This window comes from Callorhinus ursinus, unplaced genomic scaffold (assembly GCF_003265705.2).
Source record: "Callorhinus ursinus isolate GAN/ISIS: 27379988/994484 unplaced genomic scaffold, GSC_fseal_2.0 scaffold15, whole genome shotgun sequence".
Classification (NCBI taxonomy): Eukaryota; Metazoa; Chordata; class Mammalia; order Carnivora; family Otariidae; genus Callorhinus; species Callorhinus ursinus.
Window position 1 is genome coordinate 11,039,966 of NW_027397077.1, and position 15,824 is coordinate 11,055,789.

The 15,824-nt window shown below is 46.7% G+C and overlaps 1 protein-coding gene across 1 annotated transcript in view; it reads left to right on the forward strand.

The window, feature by feature from the left end:
* CACNA2D3 (calcium voltage-gated channel auxiliary subunit alpha2delta 3) overlaps positions 1–15,824 on the forward strand; it is an 876,446-nt gene that overhangs the window by 672,001 nt on the left and 188,621 nt on the right. The window contains exons 18-21 of the mRNA XM_025885299.2: positions 2,835–2,918; positions 10,652–10,723; positions 10,983–11,044; positions 12,396–12,463. Of these exons, the coding sequence (XP_025741084.1) occupies positions 2,835–2,918; positions 10,652–10,723; positions 10,983–11,044; positions 12,396–12,463 (286 nt within the window). The remainder of the gene's footprint in view (positions 1–2,834; positions 2,919–10,651; positions 10,724–10,982; positions 11,045–12,395; positions 12,464–15,824) is intronic.

The window sequence follows — 15,824 nt, forward strand, 5'->3', positions numbered from 1 at the left end:
ACCTAAATGGGTAGTGTTTTAGACAGGTTTCACATACTTGGTTAAGCAGACATTGTAGAGGGGCATTCCTACAATGGAGTTCCAGAGCAGGTATCCCCAGCCCTGCCTGTTTACTCCAATGAAGTGAAATTATTTAGACTCACTGGTTTATGGACCAGCCCACTGTGAATGCTTCTTCATACTCTAAACCCTCCAGGTTTCCTGACTATCAAAAGTGCAGTGTATTGAATTTCTTGAGTGGCTATAAGAAAAAAAAAAAATGAAGAAAGGCATCCGGGAATGGTCAGAAGTCAAGGGTTCTCTGTGGATTACAGAATTGCCAAGTACCATCTAAAAGCACTTGGGTTCTTTAGCACACGTATGAATTTTTCTGCTGGGACAGTTTTGAGTCCCAGCTGAGCTATAGTCCGCAAGTCTTGGTGCATAAGATATATACACCAGGAGGAGGTATATGAATGTGACTGTCTGACACAAACATCTCCTGCCTGCCTATGGTTTACAGAACAGTGACACGCTGAATCCCTGGGTCTCCTTCATTTCAAGGAAATGACATATTAGCCAACTGTATACAATGTGAGCCTGTGTCTTGGCTAGCAAAGTCATGGCTCTCAGGAATCATGCTAGCTATATATTAAGGCTTTATTCTGTGCCAGGATTGTGTTTGTCCATTTACATGTAGTATCTAGTTAATTCTCTCAACCTACCATTGCCAGGGAGGTACTATTGTTTTTCCTATTTTGCAACTGAAAAAAGGGGAGCATGGAGCAACTGGGCTCCCTGCTCAGGATCACAGGCCCAGTAAGTGGCAGAACCATTCTCACAAAGACAAATGGACATTTTCTGAGGATAAGGGAACATTTGGTGCTCGGGACCTCGGGGGTGTTTTTGAATTTCTTTAGGAGTGTTTGAAATAACATGAGCCTCAGCCATAAAAATTTGGTCAGGGGCTGGTGGTGGGTGGGGGTGTCCTGCCCCACACTGGCCATGTGATCTTATCTAAAGTGTCCTTTGACCCATTATTTAACTTGTGACAACCTCTGTTCCTGTATGTATGGTGGGCAATGAACTGACCTTCGAAAGGCAAAATTAAGGGTGATAAACTGCAAGCAAGTCTTTGGAAAAGAAAGAAAGACTACCTACTTGGCTTTATTGATATCCTTAGTACCTGGTCCTTACGAGGTGTCTGATAAACGTGTTTGAATAAATAAATAAAGGAGCATTTTGAAATGACCAAAGGGAGTACTTCTCACAAACAAACAGTTTAGAACTAGCATTATGCCGCCCAAAATATTGAGAAAGCTCTGCCTTTTGCTCAGAAGCTGGGCTGTGTGAGCTTCTTGGGGCACCTAGTGGCTCTCGGGGATGGTTCTTGCCAAAATGGAACTTGGGGGCCGTTAGACAGTTAACAGAGGTCCAAGAGTGTCTGACTCTACCTCCTCAAAGGGACATGCCGAGTCTTCTTAGCATCCTGTGCCCCCTCCCCCACCACACCTCCTCACTGTGACACATGGGTGACAACCCCACCCACCCCATTCCTGTCCCTCCCACTCAGCTCCCGCCTGGCTCTCGCAAGGGCCTGAGCTTCCACGAACACACAAAGTTTCCACAACGGGATCCAACTGCAAATCTGCTGTCATTTACAGCGGCCTCTCAGGGAGCCGCTTCCCCTCCTCTTCATCGACAGTGGATCCAGTGTCCTAAAACTGACCTTGGACATCTGTGAATTGCCTTTAGCACCTGTCTCCAGGAACCAAGCAGTGTCCACTATGGTTACCTGTTGTTTGGGGGGGTCTGAAAACACAGTGACGCTGCATCGCATTTCGAATCTTACCAATTCCATCCAAATGATGACCAACTTAGGGACAAAAAAGAAAAAAAAAAAGCTATACATACATAGGTATTTTTTCCAATATGCCATTTTTTCCAATATGCCAATATACCATATGAACTGGTAAAGGGGTTGCTTATCTTTAGCCTGCAGTAGAGGGCAGACTTTCCTACATTATAAACATCCCAACCACCATCATTAAAGGCGCTGAGACACAGGAACATCCAGACACATGACCGGCCAGCAGATAAAATGGTAGGGTTGCGGGGTGACTAACACCAGTGATTTAGGGAGGAAAAAACGAAAACCACTCCCCCTGTTCTTAAGACACTCGTGAGTTTTCCAGAGAAATGCCCTCATGGCCATTAAATCTGGCGGTGACTCCCAATACCCACATCCACCCCGGGTAGAGAGGCCGCACGTAGCTCAGTCCTGCTACGGCCTGTGTGAGAGCAAGTAGTAGACTCTGTGTGTCTACACAATGTTACCAGGATGTTGAGCGCTGCTGTGGAGACCGGTGCTTTTCCTTCCTCACCAAGGAGCGCGGGGCGGGTTTGAGACCGGAGGTCGGGGTAGGAGAACTGTAAGACAAAGGGATAGGACTCGGTTTTTGGGAAACCGTAAAAGCCCTTTCCTGTGTCACAAAATGGTGGCTTTTTTAAAACTTTGGAGTAGAGAAGGATCTCCCCTATTTCACGCAGATGCCATCCGGGCAGGGGGACATCTTTGCTTCGCTTCTGGTGGATTTGGAGGCCATGAGTCCAGTAGGTAAATTCATTTCAAGGAGCATCGGCTTGTTATTTCCCCAGCTCAGAGCACCTGGCCTGAGCTTTCCTGCTATTACAGTCCCTTGGACGGTGCCCTGCTGGACCTCTCTCCAATGTCCCTCCACTCAGTTCCCACCCGGGAAACAGGGCTTGGGAAGATAAACGCGGCCCTGGCTGATGATCTCATGGAATTTTTTTTTTTTTTTCTCTCTCTTTCTTTACCTCCCTCTCGCTACCAGTACGAAGAAGGAAAAAAGCGAAGGAAACCTAACTACAGTAGCGTTGACCTCTCTGAGGTGGAGTGGGAAGACCGGGATGATGTGGTAAGTGACTGGTTTTCAAGTCCGGTGAGGAGGGAGCTGCACGGTACCCATTTCTGTACCTGGAGGCCACCCCGGGAGCTGGCCGAGAGGCCAGGGGACACCTGGCCACCAGAGGGACATGAAGACAATGGGCTCTTCTTAGGGCGTTGGGAGTTTATAAGTCTCCTGCTGGCTGGAACAGTTGCAGCGAGGCCAGCCGCCTGCCTGCTTGGCGCCGTCGGCTGAAACCATCCCCTGACAGGCTTTGGTCCCTTCTGCTATGGATTCATCCAGACTCTTGCTCGGTGCAGTTTATGGGACTTGCCACCCTCAGGGGAGCCTGGCCTGAGCCTGGCTGGGCAGCAGAAGGCTCTGCCCCCTGTCAAGTTAGGATGCCCCGGGCACAGCCCTTGCTTTCGGGGAGCCGCCCAGGGCTGAGCAGGCCTGCCTCCCTTCCGCGTGGTGGGCCGTCCATTGCCTGGGCGGTCCCAGCCGTCCGCCTTGCGGCCGCACCACAAGAGCTCACACGCTTATTTCCCGCACCAACTCAGCCTTCGGCACTGTATCAAAAGCCTTCCTTATGGCCATGACTTAACCCCGTCCGTCTCCCTGTTATTTCCTCAATAAATCAGATTTGTTCAACATGGCTGCCTTTGTGCGAATGTAGGCAGACTGTCCTTAATTAAATTGTCACTTTCCATGAGTTCCTGCCTGGATCCTTGCTCTTGACTGTCTCTGTGGGGCGTCTGTGCCACGACCACGGCTCTCTGCCCACACCCTCCCTGACGTGTCCAGGGGCCTGTCTTCAGTTTCACCATGGAGATAGCCGTGTTTCCGTCCCTCAGTCTGTCCTGCTTTCCAACGAGTTGTTGAGGGGGACCATTTGGACTCCCCAGCTGGGTTCTCTTGCTGTCAGTCTCTTCCTCCTGTGTCCTCTGCTCCCCGGACATCTCAGCCAGCGTAAATCTCGGACTTTCTTCCTGGCCTATAAAATGCAAGAGGCATATCTTCGAAGGGTAGCTGATTTCCTTCATCTGTATTAGGACTCTTGAAACTCAAGTTCAGACAAAATACCTACTGTTTGGTAAAAAACAGCTTCCTCACCTGCCCTCTTTCCCCCACCTGCTGGTGGCCTGACATCGGGTCAGCTCAGTGACCTCGTAGGGTTTTACATCTTGTTCTGTAAACGTGGTCATCGGGGTCTTTAGGTTGTACTGCACCCAATGTCCACGCTCTCCCCTTTCCTCCTGCTCTTCCCAAGAAGCAGGCTAGCGCAGTCTTGAGGGGCACTGCCCGGGCATTAGCCCGCCTGGGTTCGAATCCCGCCGTGGCAAGCTGCTGGCTGTTGGTCTCCAGCGCACAGTTATCCTTTCCGGGCCTCGATTTTGGTTTTTGTCCCTTGTTCCCCAGTAAAATGAGTATGACGATAATAGTACCTCCATCAGAGAGCTCTTGTGAATCTTACACGTGTTAATATGCTGAAAGATGAAAATGTGTGGACGCCCCTGTGTGGACATGGGGCGCGTCTGCGAGCAGTGGCTATTCTTTCTCCTATTCTCATCAGCATCAATCCTCAGGTCGCCTGCTCATGAATGAATGTCCCCTGGACTTGCAGCTGCTAAATTGTCTCGTGAGTGTTTGAAGGGCGCGTTCCACTGTTTTCCTTTTTCTTCCATCTTCACTTTATCAGTTGCTTTATTTTGACTTCACTGGACCTTTTTGTTTCCTTTCCCAGAAGGCTGGAACCTTGTCGTCAACATGCTTCCCCCACTTCGTCCCATCCATTTGGATCGACATGGGAGGCAAACTGCTTTATGCTCGTTCTCACTTCAGAGTCCTCACATCATGTTACGGGAAGAGATTTATTACTTGGCTCACTCTAGTCATCGCCTGCACTCCAGTTAATTTTCAAGGAGCTGCTATCTCCTTTTATTAATCGTGGCTTTCCTTGCCCTATCTTCTTTTCTCATCGGAGCTGCAGAGCATCGGATTCCCAGCCTCTTACATGTTCTTCACCTTCACCCGACTCCCAGGGGTTTTTGGTGTCCACCTTCAAAGTTCCCACGTCTCCTACAAGTTCAGAGCTCTTACTCCGCTCAGACTGGTCTCTCGTGGTCTCTCTGGTTTGGGTCTCTTGTCTTACTTCCTTGAGGAACATGATACACTCAAAGCACATTGTGTGTACCCCACCAACGTATTTGGGAAAACTCGGGTCACCATTTCTCTCCTAGAGATTTGCACTCCGTTGACTGGAGAATACTGGAACCTATACAGAGAAGCTTTGTAACATTGACATGTGATCCCACATGCCCATATGTCCACCACTGGGGTTTGCATGTAAGTGGCAGCCGGCAGGCTTTTGGTGAGGATCTGGGAAAGGCCATGAAGTAGAGCCCACTAAGGAGGAAGCAGCTTGAGCCTGCCCAGCGGCAGAGAGCTTCTTGGAAGGAACATCCTACTTCTCTCAGCAACTCGGCTCTTGTTGACTATAATGACGGTATTTATAACGTAGACCCTGTGTCCTTCCAAAGAAGATGTGAGGTCACATAGACTATTAAAACATGTGCAAAATAGACTGGCTAAAATTAGAATCTTAAAAAGAGGAAGAAAAATGAGAAACCGTTTAGAGGTAGATGAGCAGGACGTCTGGCCCAGACTCCAGGCGACTTAGGCATCACATCAAAATACAATGAGTAAGACAGGTCTTTGGGGACCCATCAGCCAGGAAGGGACCCTGAGACATCTATAGCCCTGCCTGAATCACCAGTGTTGGTCACCTCTGGGAAGGAAAAAAAAAAAATCTTTTAAAATGGAGTTTAACCTTTGGTTATAAATTCCCACAGAGGGTTGAAAGACTTAAGGATGACATTTTTCTTACTCCTGTTACCTCTTAGTCATTCCCAAACTTTCCCCAGTGAACATGATTATTTCAATGAAGAGAAAAAATGAACATAGATAATAATAACTGACGTACTGAGCCCTTCCTATATGCCAGCACTGTTCCAGGTGCTATATGTGGATGAACTTGTTGATTCTACACAACAGTTTTACAAAGTCAGTGTTATTGCTATCCTCATTTTGCAGTAAGGAAACTGAGGCAGAGAACAGCTTGGTCCACGGGCACACCATGTGGATTCCAGCCCAGGCTGCCTGGCCCCAAAGCTGTTGGCCACTTTGTTATGCCTTATAAAGAGCCCTCGAGTCCAAGAGTCCTTAAAGACTCTGTATCAGTGCCCTCACGGTGTTTCCATAGTATCCTCCCTGAGGGGTGCCGCAGAGATGGGGAGTCCTTGCAGAGCCAGGGGCTAAACAAATGCTCGCCATGGGGTGGCGCTGTAGACGCCGGCCCATCAGATTCTGCCTCCGGGCCACCTGAAACCCCCTCGGTTGCCGTGTGAGCCTTTTCTGCTGCTCTCCAGTCAACTCACAGTTCTCCTTTTCTGCTGCTCTCCAGTCAACTCACAGTTCTCCTTAACCGCAATGGTTCTGTGGAAAATATCCTTCGAGTCTTTTCTTTCTAAAACCCCACATACCTCTTCTCCTGGGGTAAATTTCTGAGAACTGTGCTCAATTAATTTGTTCTTTTTTTTTTTTTTTTAAGATTTTATTTATTTATTTGACAGAGAGAGACACAGTGAGAGAGGGAACACAAGCAGGGGGAGTGGGAGAGAGAGAAGCAGACTCCCCGCTGAGCAGGGAGCCCGATGCGGGGCTCGATCCCAGGACCCTGGGATCATGACCTGAGCCGAAGGCAGACGTTTAACGACTGAGCCACCCAGGCGCCCCTAACTTGTTCTTCTTTACACCTACTCCTGTGTCTCTGCAGCTCGTGCTTGAGCCCTGGGTCGCCAAACCAAACACAGTCACCGCCCCCCCCCCCCCCCTCCCCCCCCCCCCAGACAGAGAGATTGAGAGAGAGAGAGATTGAGAGGATTTTTATTTTGTCGTACAGATACTCTGTGTCCGAGTCTGTTTTCATACTCTGGTTAAACGCTTGCTTGGGAATGACAGACCTGTTAATCTCCCGCTTCTCCCTTCCCCTTTAATCTCTTGGCTTGGCCCAGAAGGCATGGCCTTGGGGGCCTGGAAGTGCATGCTGCCTGTGCACCAGGAAAGGTGAGGCGCATGTTCTGATGTGGCGAGCAAGCCACCATTAGCAGAACGAGCTGTCATTATATACTTAACACATAAAACCCAAGGCGATCAGTGAATCTCTGGGGGAGAGCTTCCTTTATGAACTCTAACACGGGAGGAAGAGCTGTAGGCTCACAACGGAACCAGAAGTGTGACCACCAGCTTGTAATGTGGGTGCTTTGAAGGGTCAGGGAGGCTGTTGCAGCTCCGGGGTGCAGGCGAGAGAGACGGACTCACCAGGGGCTCTGGGGAAGCGCATCTGACCCGGATAACGCAGGACCCAGCAGAAGGAGGGTGCTTCCCAGAGAGACCGGGGAGCTGATCACCATCCCCAGAAAACTATTTCCAGCTTGAAGAGGTTTGACCTTTATTTTTATCAACCCCACTGTGGTGAAAGCTGCTTTAACGTCCGCTGCATTATCATACTTGCATCCGATAGGGAGAAATAAAGACATTTCATTGATGTTGTAATTTGCTCTCCTTTGACGCTGTTAAGTTGAACATTGGCACATGTGATTTTTTTTACTGACTACATAATATGCTAACATATGGGCACACCCAAAGTTGTTTGGGAATATTCCTCGGCCAGGACATTTTCATTTCTCCAGATGCTCATTGCTATAATCCAGGTAGTGGCAAAACCGAGGGCTATTTGGCCAGCTCTGAGCAGCATCGTCAATCTTACCCTTCCTGGCCTGGTGGGGACTGAGAGTTTCGTCACTCCCCCATCATTCTGGTCTCTGTTCTGGGTACCCTCTGCCATCTTGTCTTGTAAGCTAGCCCCTGGGGCAGCAGTGCCACTGACTTACCATAGGGTTTGGGGCAAGTTGCTCCCCTTCTCGAACCTCCAATGGAAAAGCAACATTTCTAGACTGTTCTGGTCTCACGGTGTTGTATTCTAACCCCACAGTCTGTTGAAAAGGCACAAAACCCCCTTTCATCCTATGGCAACGAGGACAGAAACCACCTTCCTGTCAGCCCCAGTTTGCAGAACCTAGAGCTTGTAGGAGAGCCTACTGGAAAGTTAAAACCTAAGACTGTTGCATGGTCAAGTTTAAAACCTTTTCTTTCATTAAAAAAAAAAAAATCCAGAAATAACAATACATTATTTTTGTATTCATGCTATACAATTGTTATATTAATGCTTTAAATTTGTCCAAATGCTTTCTCTCCTGATTTGGGAAGCAAAACTAACAGCGTGGGCTTAAGGGGCAGAGAGCCTGTGTGACTATAGGCAGGTTTCTTAACTTTGTGCCTCAGTTTCTCCACTTGTAAAATAGGGTTAAGAATGGTGCCTTATTTTGAGGGTTTTAAAACATGTGTCTAGCACATCGTAAAAGCTCAATAGGTGGTATCTGTCAGTATTATCTGGGCTTTATAAGACGGTTCAACACAGTTACACAGCACCTGATGGGACCCCTGGGGTCTGGGAGTCCTCGATCAGAACACTTCTGATGGAATGAATAAAAAGGAGGAAACGGAGCCACAGAGAATTCACAGAACAGGGGTATGTGTCACCGGTGAGACTTGAGCCTTGACACCCTGGGTTATTTCTCTTTACTGTGGGCTGCCTCTTTTTCAGTCTGTGCCCACCCACAGGGGGTAAAGAGCAGCAGTTTTAACATAGGAACTGGGGGGAGGTCACAAAGTCCATGAATGGTCCATGAGCAGCCCTCATAAGCTATGAAATCTACTAAAATAGGAGACGTCGGAGGGCATCATAGAATAAGATGTATTTCTCATGTGGCTCACAGAGTTTGAAAAATGTTGGTTTAGAGCATGGGCATCTGTGTCAAGCAAACTCAAGCTTGCATCCTGATCCCTTAAGCTGTTGAAGGAGGGCTGGCATCGTAAGGGAGGAGGGCAGTGGTGATGGTGATGGTGATGATGGTGGGGGACAGCTAACATTTGCTGGTTGCTTAGGGTGGATGAGGCACTCTTCTAAATACCGGCTCATCTGCTTCTCACAGCAACTCTGTGAGATGGATGCTGTCATTAGTTTCATTTTGCAGAGAAGGAAACTGAGGCATAGAGTAAGTGATTCTTTCATAAGCTCTGGCTGCGCGGAGTCCTTCACTACAGCGCCATCCTGCCCCACATGTAGGTGTTCAGCAGGTGTAATCCATTTTCCTTAAAACTGAAGAAAAGAGCATGACTGGACTCGTCATCTGAGCATTTGCCTCCAGAAAGCCTCAGTGACCCTGGCCTTGGAGCCGCCCAGCCCCCCAGTGCTGACTTTTTGGTGCTACTGGGAGTTGGGGGCGGGGTGGTACAGACTCACGGAGAAGCTTACCTAATCTCTGACTTGCCTGGGGAATGTGAGAGGGGAAGGTCCCAAATGGCTTTAGGCAGGCACCAGAAAGAGGAAAAATGAAAACCATGTTAAAGATAAATCGAGCCGTTCTTAAAAGTTAGAAAGTAGACTTAATTAGGACCAGCTCTCCCCATCCAAAACCACAAAAGTTAAAATGGGAAAATATTTCCAGAAATGCCCATTATGTGTTGTTAAAAAATATCTAGAGTAAAATATATGTTTTATTTTATACATGCCTCCAGCTAAAAATTATGCTTTTTACTCTCTCTCTCTCTCTCTCTCACAGAAGACGGGAATGTGAACCCAAATCTAGACAGCCCCGAATCAAATTTAGTTTGCTTGCTAGCATTGCAGTTTTCTATCAGCCAGATCTTCGCCAAGCTCCTCAAAGGAGAGAAGAGGGGAGAGGATTAAAAAAAAAAAAAAAAAAAAAGCCATGGGGCCAAGAAAGAGCCGTTCCCGACAGGCTGTGGCATGTCAGAATTTGCTCCTCTCCCATTCAATGGCATCTCCCTCGTCTCCCATTGCTGCCCGCGACGGCACATCTCTCATCACTGCGTCTGCGGTCCTTCTCTGAACCCACAGAAGGGCCACACATAATTAGAAGAGGTCAGCCAGGGGCAGGGGGAGGGTGCGAGGCTCAGTGTCCCTAGATGGAACTTCTGAAACTCAGATACCAGGTCACCCTGTTCACTGCCTGTCACTGTAAGTGAGACTACTAATTGCTCAGGTTTCTCTGGGAGCATCTGAAGATGCTTCATGCTATAGAAAATGAGTCCCTGTCTTCTAAGTGGTTGGTCTTAAAAAAAAGAAAAGAAAAGAAAAACCTACTGTGTAGAAAAACAACTTTGACTTATGTTTTGAAAAGTGATTTCTTCATGACAAACTAATACCCTTTCTGAAAATGTAACTTGTCCCCAGAGACATTCTTGCTTCTTGAGTGTTTTCGCACTTGTGCGGGCTCGCTTCTTGGACTCTCGGGCTTCATCCACATCATCGGGGCTGCCCGAGGTTCACATGAGCACCCCAGATGAAAGTTGAAAGTCATTTATTGTCGTTAGCCTCTCTCCTCCGGTACGACAGCAGCTGGATGTTTATTCTTCAGAAGCCCTGTTTCAGGGGCCTGAGTGTAAGATGCTGACTTAGCACCAGAGCGCCCACAATTTGGTGGGGACACAGCCCAGCCCTGTCATACCTCTGCTTTGCACAAACCACCAAATGTGCTCCCAAGCTGGAGGATGCAAGATGTCCAGATGACATGCAACCTGGGGAAGAGCTAATACCAAATTTTCTTTTTTCATTTTAGTTAAGAAACGCCATGGTAAACAGGAAGACTGGGAAGTTCTCCATGGAGGTGAAGAAGACAGTGGACAAAGGGGTACATTTTTTCTCAAACATTCTTGCCGCTTAATTTAAAACAAACCATTGTGAAAAATTAGCTTTGAAAGCTCTATCTGGAATAAATATCTTTCGCTGAGATCATTTTTCTCTTGTCTTTACTTATCTCAAACAAGATTCATGTAGTACTGTTAACCTGATCATAGTGTGTCCATTTATTTTTATTTATTTCTGAAAGCTTCACCTAGCAGACTAACCATGTTTTCTTCTCTCTACGACTTTTTTTTTTTTCAATCTAGAAACGGGTTTTGGTGATGACAAATGACTACTATTATACAGACATCAAGGGTACTCCTTTCAGGTAGAGCTGACCATAATACATGGACATTCCATCAGATCCATCAGTTGTGTTTGTACAAAACCTGCTGACGCTCTCAGAGCTCATCATCTGAAGATAACCAAACACCCTGCCGAAAGGCTGGAAAGAGTGAGGAAGGGGCTTTTCCCAGGCTGCTTTTTTTCTGTTTTCCAGAAGGGGGAAGATGGTTCAGGCTCACCTAGGAGAACTCACTCGATTTGTCATGGCTTTGCATCTCATTACCAAGCAAATCAGCTTTGGGGGTTCCAGCTAAGGGTGGAGAGACGAGTTCAGAGGGTTGCCTGGTCCTTAAACCATCTAGCTAACTTGCTGCCCAGTGAGCTCCATTTCACCTTTTATTTCCATGATCAAAAAAACGAGCCTTCGCACGAGGAGGTAGCATATCCATCCCTCCATGTTGTGCTTCTGTTTTAATTTCTCTGAACTGTACTTCTGTGCTTGTCTACCTTGAATCCTGTTATTTCTCTGTAACCGTCCTGGAAAATGGCTTGACCCCATTGCCTGCTTTCAGACACTCATGTGGCATTCTAGGGTCCTGCTACAATGACCTTACTTCTGTAAGAAGTCATCCCCTGGGGCTGCTTCACGTTCCTGAACCGGGGCCTCGCAGAGCTAAGGAGAGAAAGAATTTACTGACTCCAGATGAATCTGAAAAATAAATTATGGCATTGTGTTGTCATAGACTGCCAGGAATCATGAATCTGATGCCATTTGGAAGCAGAGCAATCGAGGGGACACATGACCGCTAAGCGGGTTTGCCAAATGAAGAGACTGTGTTTTCAAAATATATTCTCTTCCTTTAGAAGGGAGCTTAAATCAAGCCTGGGAGAGGGGGGAGCATCTATTAGACTAGGGAGAGGGTCAGGCCCAGAAGCCCACAACATAATAACGTGGCTCCACACTTGTGTAGTGGACGTTTTCATTTTCGTCCTTGAGAGGGGAGTCATTTTCCCTAGCCGTAAACGCTAAGGTCTGGAAAGACCCATGTGTGGCTGAATGGAGGGCAGGAGTGCGTCAGGTAGTGGTGAAGAGCAGGGCGCAGGGCTCTCGAGAGGGCCTCCGAGAGTAGGGTGAGCAGTTTGCCACGCCTCTGAAAATGCTCACGAGCAGCCCATGGCTGCCATGCTTCTGGTCAGAAATTGCTTTGAAGCAGCTGATTGAACCTAAGAAAAACCAATACCAACGATAACCAGTGGGGTTTTGAAAGTAAACTTGGAAAAATTGTCTACAGAACATGAAATGGAAATGTGAACATGGAAAATAAAAAGTGAACCCACAAGTCTATTCCAGTCGATGCCACGGGTTTCAAGGTCTGCTTTGTTTCTCTGCACAGCTTAGGTGTGGCGCTCTCCAGAGGTCACGGGAAATACTTCTTCCGAGGGAATGTAACCATTGAAGAAGGTAAGATGCTCTCTTGACATGTCTTATCCTTCAGTCTTGGGCATTTCACTCAACTAACTGTCCACTTGGCATGAGCTTGCCTTCCAAATGGTGGGACCCCCAACTCATGGTGGCCTTTCTTATGATTTCATTTCTTTCTATTGTGCTTTAATCCACAAAACTGTTGAGCCAACTTAGAGGATCATCCACCAACTATATTCTTCCCATACATAAAAATCACTACCAAGAAAAATACAAAGTAGTGTAAAAATTCAAGCCCAGGGGAACTACAATGAAAACAAAGGTATGCAAGCCAGTCTCCTACACGGTTGAGCCACAAATCTTGTTTGTGCTTCAAGCAGTTCAAGTCCCAGGGGAAATATGATCATTTAGATGATATACATAGGTCAGAAGGAATAAGGAGCATTTTGAGATTCCCAAATCCTCTTGTCTTCATAAAGCTCAGGCACACTTAAACTCCCAGCAAATGGTAGCCATTGTTACAGCACTTTAACCTTTAAAACCACTGTCATATGTGCACCATCCTTTACCACGAGCCAGTAACTCAGTACCTCAGAGAAGGAGCCTTCCCCAGTATCACCGGCTGACAGGGAGGGGTGAAGCTGACCTCCGAAAGTCTCCACTCCCCCAAGTGGTCCCAGGAAGTCACTCATCCAATCTGGATGTTAGATTTTGCATCTCCACCAAGAGGGAGCAGGACCAGACCAGTGCTCTTTCTGAGTGTCCCCAGATAGTATGGCCAAGAGCAGGAAGGTCCGTTATGAGCCAGTTTTAATTAGTTAGAGCTGGTTACAAGTGCATGTGGTGAACTTCCAGAAGCTGGACCACCTAGGGGCTCACCCTGATGACGTAGTGGAGAACGAAGAGATTGACGGTCCCTGAGATGCCAAGTTCCACAGCCAGCTTCCTGGGGTACTGCCAACTAGTGTGCATTGTTTTACAGGTGTTAGTATTTGTCTCCCAAATAATCGTAAGGTCTTAAGGACAAGGAAGGAGATTGAAAGGTTTCATTGTGCCCACTAATCAATCATGTGGTATCTCTTCCCAGAGACCAGGAAGAGGGAGCAGGCAGCTTTGTGACTTGGGCAAGACATTCCACAAGATGTGTTCTCAGAAATCTTTTTTTTTTTAACTTCTAGAATTTTCTGGATGAATGAGCCATGTGTAGCTCATATGAGCCATGTGTAGCTCTGTAGATATCACTGTCCATGAAGACAGAAAATTCATGTCTGAGCTATTTGAGGTCAAGCTGAGGAAACAGCTCATGGTCAGAACAATAGAAAGAGAGATTATTGGTGGATTATTGGCCTCTCATGTGTCCATTCCCTTAGCCAATCCTCAATACATAGGCCTGCCTCTTTTCTTTCTGTTTCTGTCTCTGTCTCTGTCTCTCTCTCTCACACACACACACAAACACAGAGTTGTTCTACATTGTCTTTTGGGTCATTTCTTCAGTCATGTCTTTTCCCTCTGTGTTCCATAGTTGTTAGGCTGAGAGGTCACAGAGAGAATTTCAGAACTAACTGCAATCACCGCGTTAGAAATTAGTTTGAATCCCAGCAAGAGGAAGAGTCTCTGGTTATTCATACAAATGAGGTCAGATCTTCCTCTCTGTGGGTCCTCTGTCAATAAGAGGGCTTACAATCCTGCCAGCTTTGAGTTGCTGAGCCTGAGAAAGCTGTTTCCCCTTGGACTAACTAGTAGACGTTCCTGTCATCGTAAGGGCCATGGCATGATCATTGTTCTGCTCTGTTCTGGGAGAAGGTAGGCTTTCCTGGGGATGGCAACTGTACTTCTGTAGGATCCTCTGTAAGGAAAGCTGCCCCACAGAATGTGGGAATTTTCAACATGTTTCGCCGTTGTCATCTATTACAAAGATGGTCAACAGGTAGACATTGCTCACAATGTAAGGAGTTTCTACTAAGGCTGAAGGTATGGGCTATAGTTCTACTTGCTGAAATTGTTTCTCTTCTGAATCTCCTTGACACTTTGTATCATACATATATATATGTCATATATATAGTGGTATATATATGTGTGTGTGTGTGTGTGTGTATGATGTGTGTGTGTATATATATATGTATACCATTACAGATATATAAATATATATATACATATATATATAAAGAGAAAGAGAGAGAGAGGGCACAATAGTTATTCAGTAAATTAGAGGTAATGTCATTATAGTCTGCATTATTTGCATATATAGTCTGCATAGATGTGGTTGTGCCAGGAGGACTAAAATCAGAGGTGAGAGACTTAGAGAACAATTCAATTTCCTCGGTGCCCTGGGAACTCAGAGAGGAAACGATCAGAAAGATCTCCCCTCTAGGGATTCATCTACAGGGCCTATGAAACAGAGCCAGACAGGGCTTTGTGGATGAGAACAGACACTAGAGAAATTGATAGAGTTGACATAATTAACCCAATATTCCAGGAAGGTGAGACCCCACCTCAGGGTCTTTGCATTGATTATTCCTTCTGCAGAGCACTCTCTCTCAGTTATCTACATGGCTTTGTCTCTCACCTCCTTCAGGTCTTTCCTTAAAAGTCATTTTCTCGGGGAAGCCTTCCCTGACTACACTACTTAAAATTGAAACTCTTTCGCCTTTATTTCCCATCATAGCCCTCATCACTAACTGCTTTATTTCCATCTCTGGCTTGGCTCTTTCCCATCATAGCCCTCATCACTAACTGATATGCTATGTATTTTAATTTTATTTGTTTATCTCTTCCCACCACTAGAAAACAAATACCATGAAGGCAGTGACTTTGTTTTGTTCACAGCTATATTATCAGGGCCTAGAATAGTATCCAGCACACAGCTGATGCCAGGAAGGAAGGGAGCAGGCAGGGAGGAAGGGAAGAAAGGATGGATGGAGGCATGCGGAGACGGCCCCATAGATTATCCTGGAGACTCATCACTGTCCCACTTAACCCTCTCATGGATCCATGAGTTAGGCTCTATCATCCACATCTCCTGACTAATAGAGCTTAAAGAGTTGAAATGACACCCCCAAAATCATTCTACCAGTGGGTGTTGGAGCCAGGAAATGACACTTGGGTCCCACATGGTGATATTCTATCTAATATGTTCCCTACTTTCTATAAAATCAGGCAAGAGTGTGCAATATTAGGTCTAGTATTTTGCTGTTTATTTTATACATTTGTATTTGAGGAGAAAACTGGCATCCAGAGTGCAGTACAGTACTGTTGGCCATTTGGGAAACTCTGACCCCTCAAACAGGCTATAAGCGTCATCTGAGTTCCTGAGGTCATCACTCAGAAGTGTGTGTCAGCCTTCAAAGTGAGCTCACATGAAGATACAATGAAAGAGAGTGATTTCCCAGAGTTAGAGTGG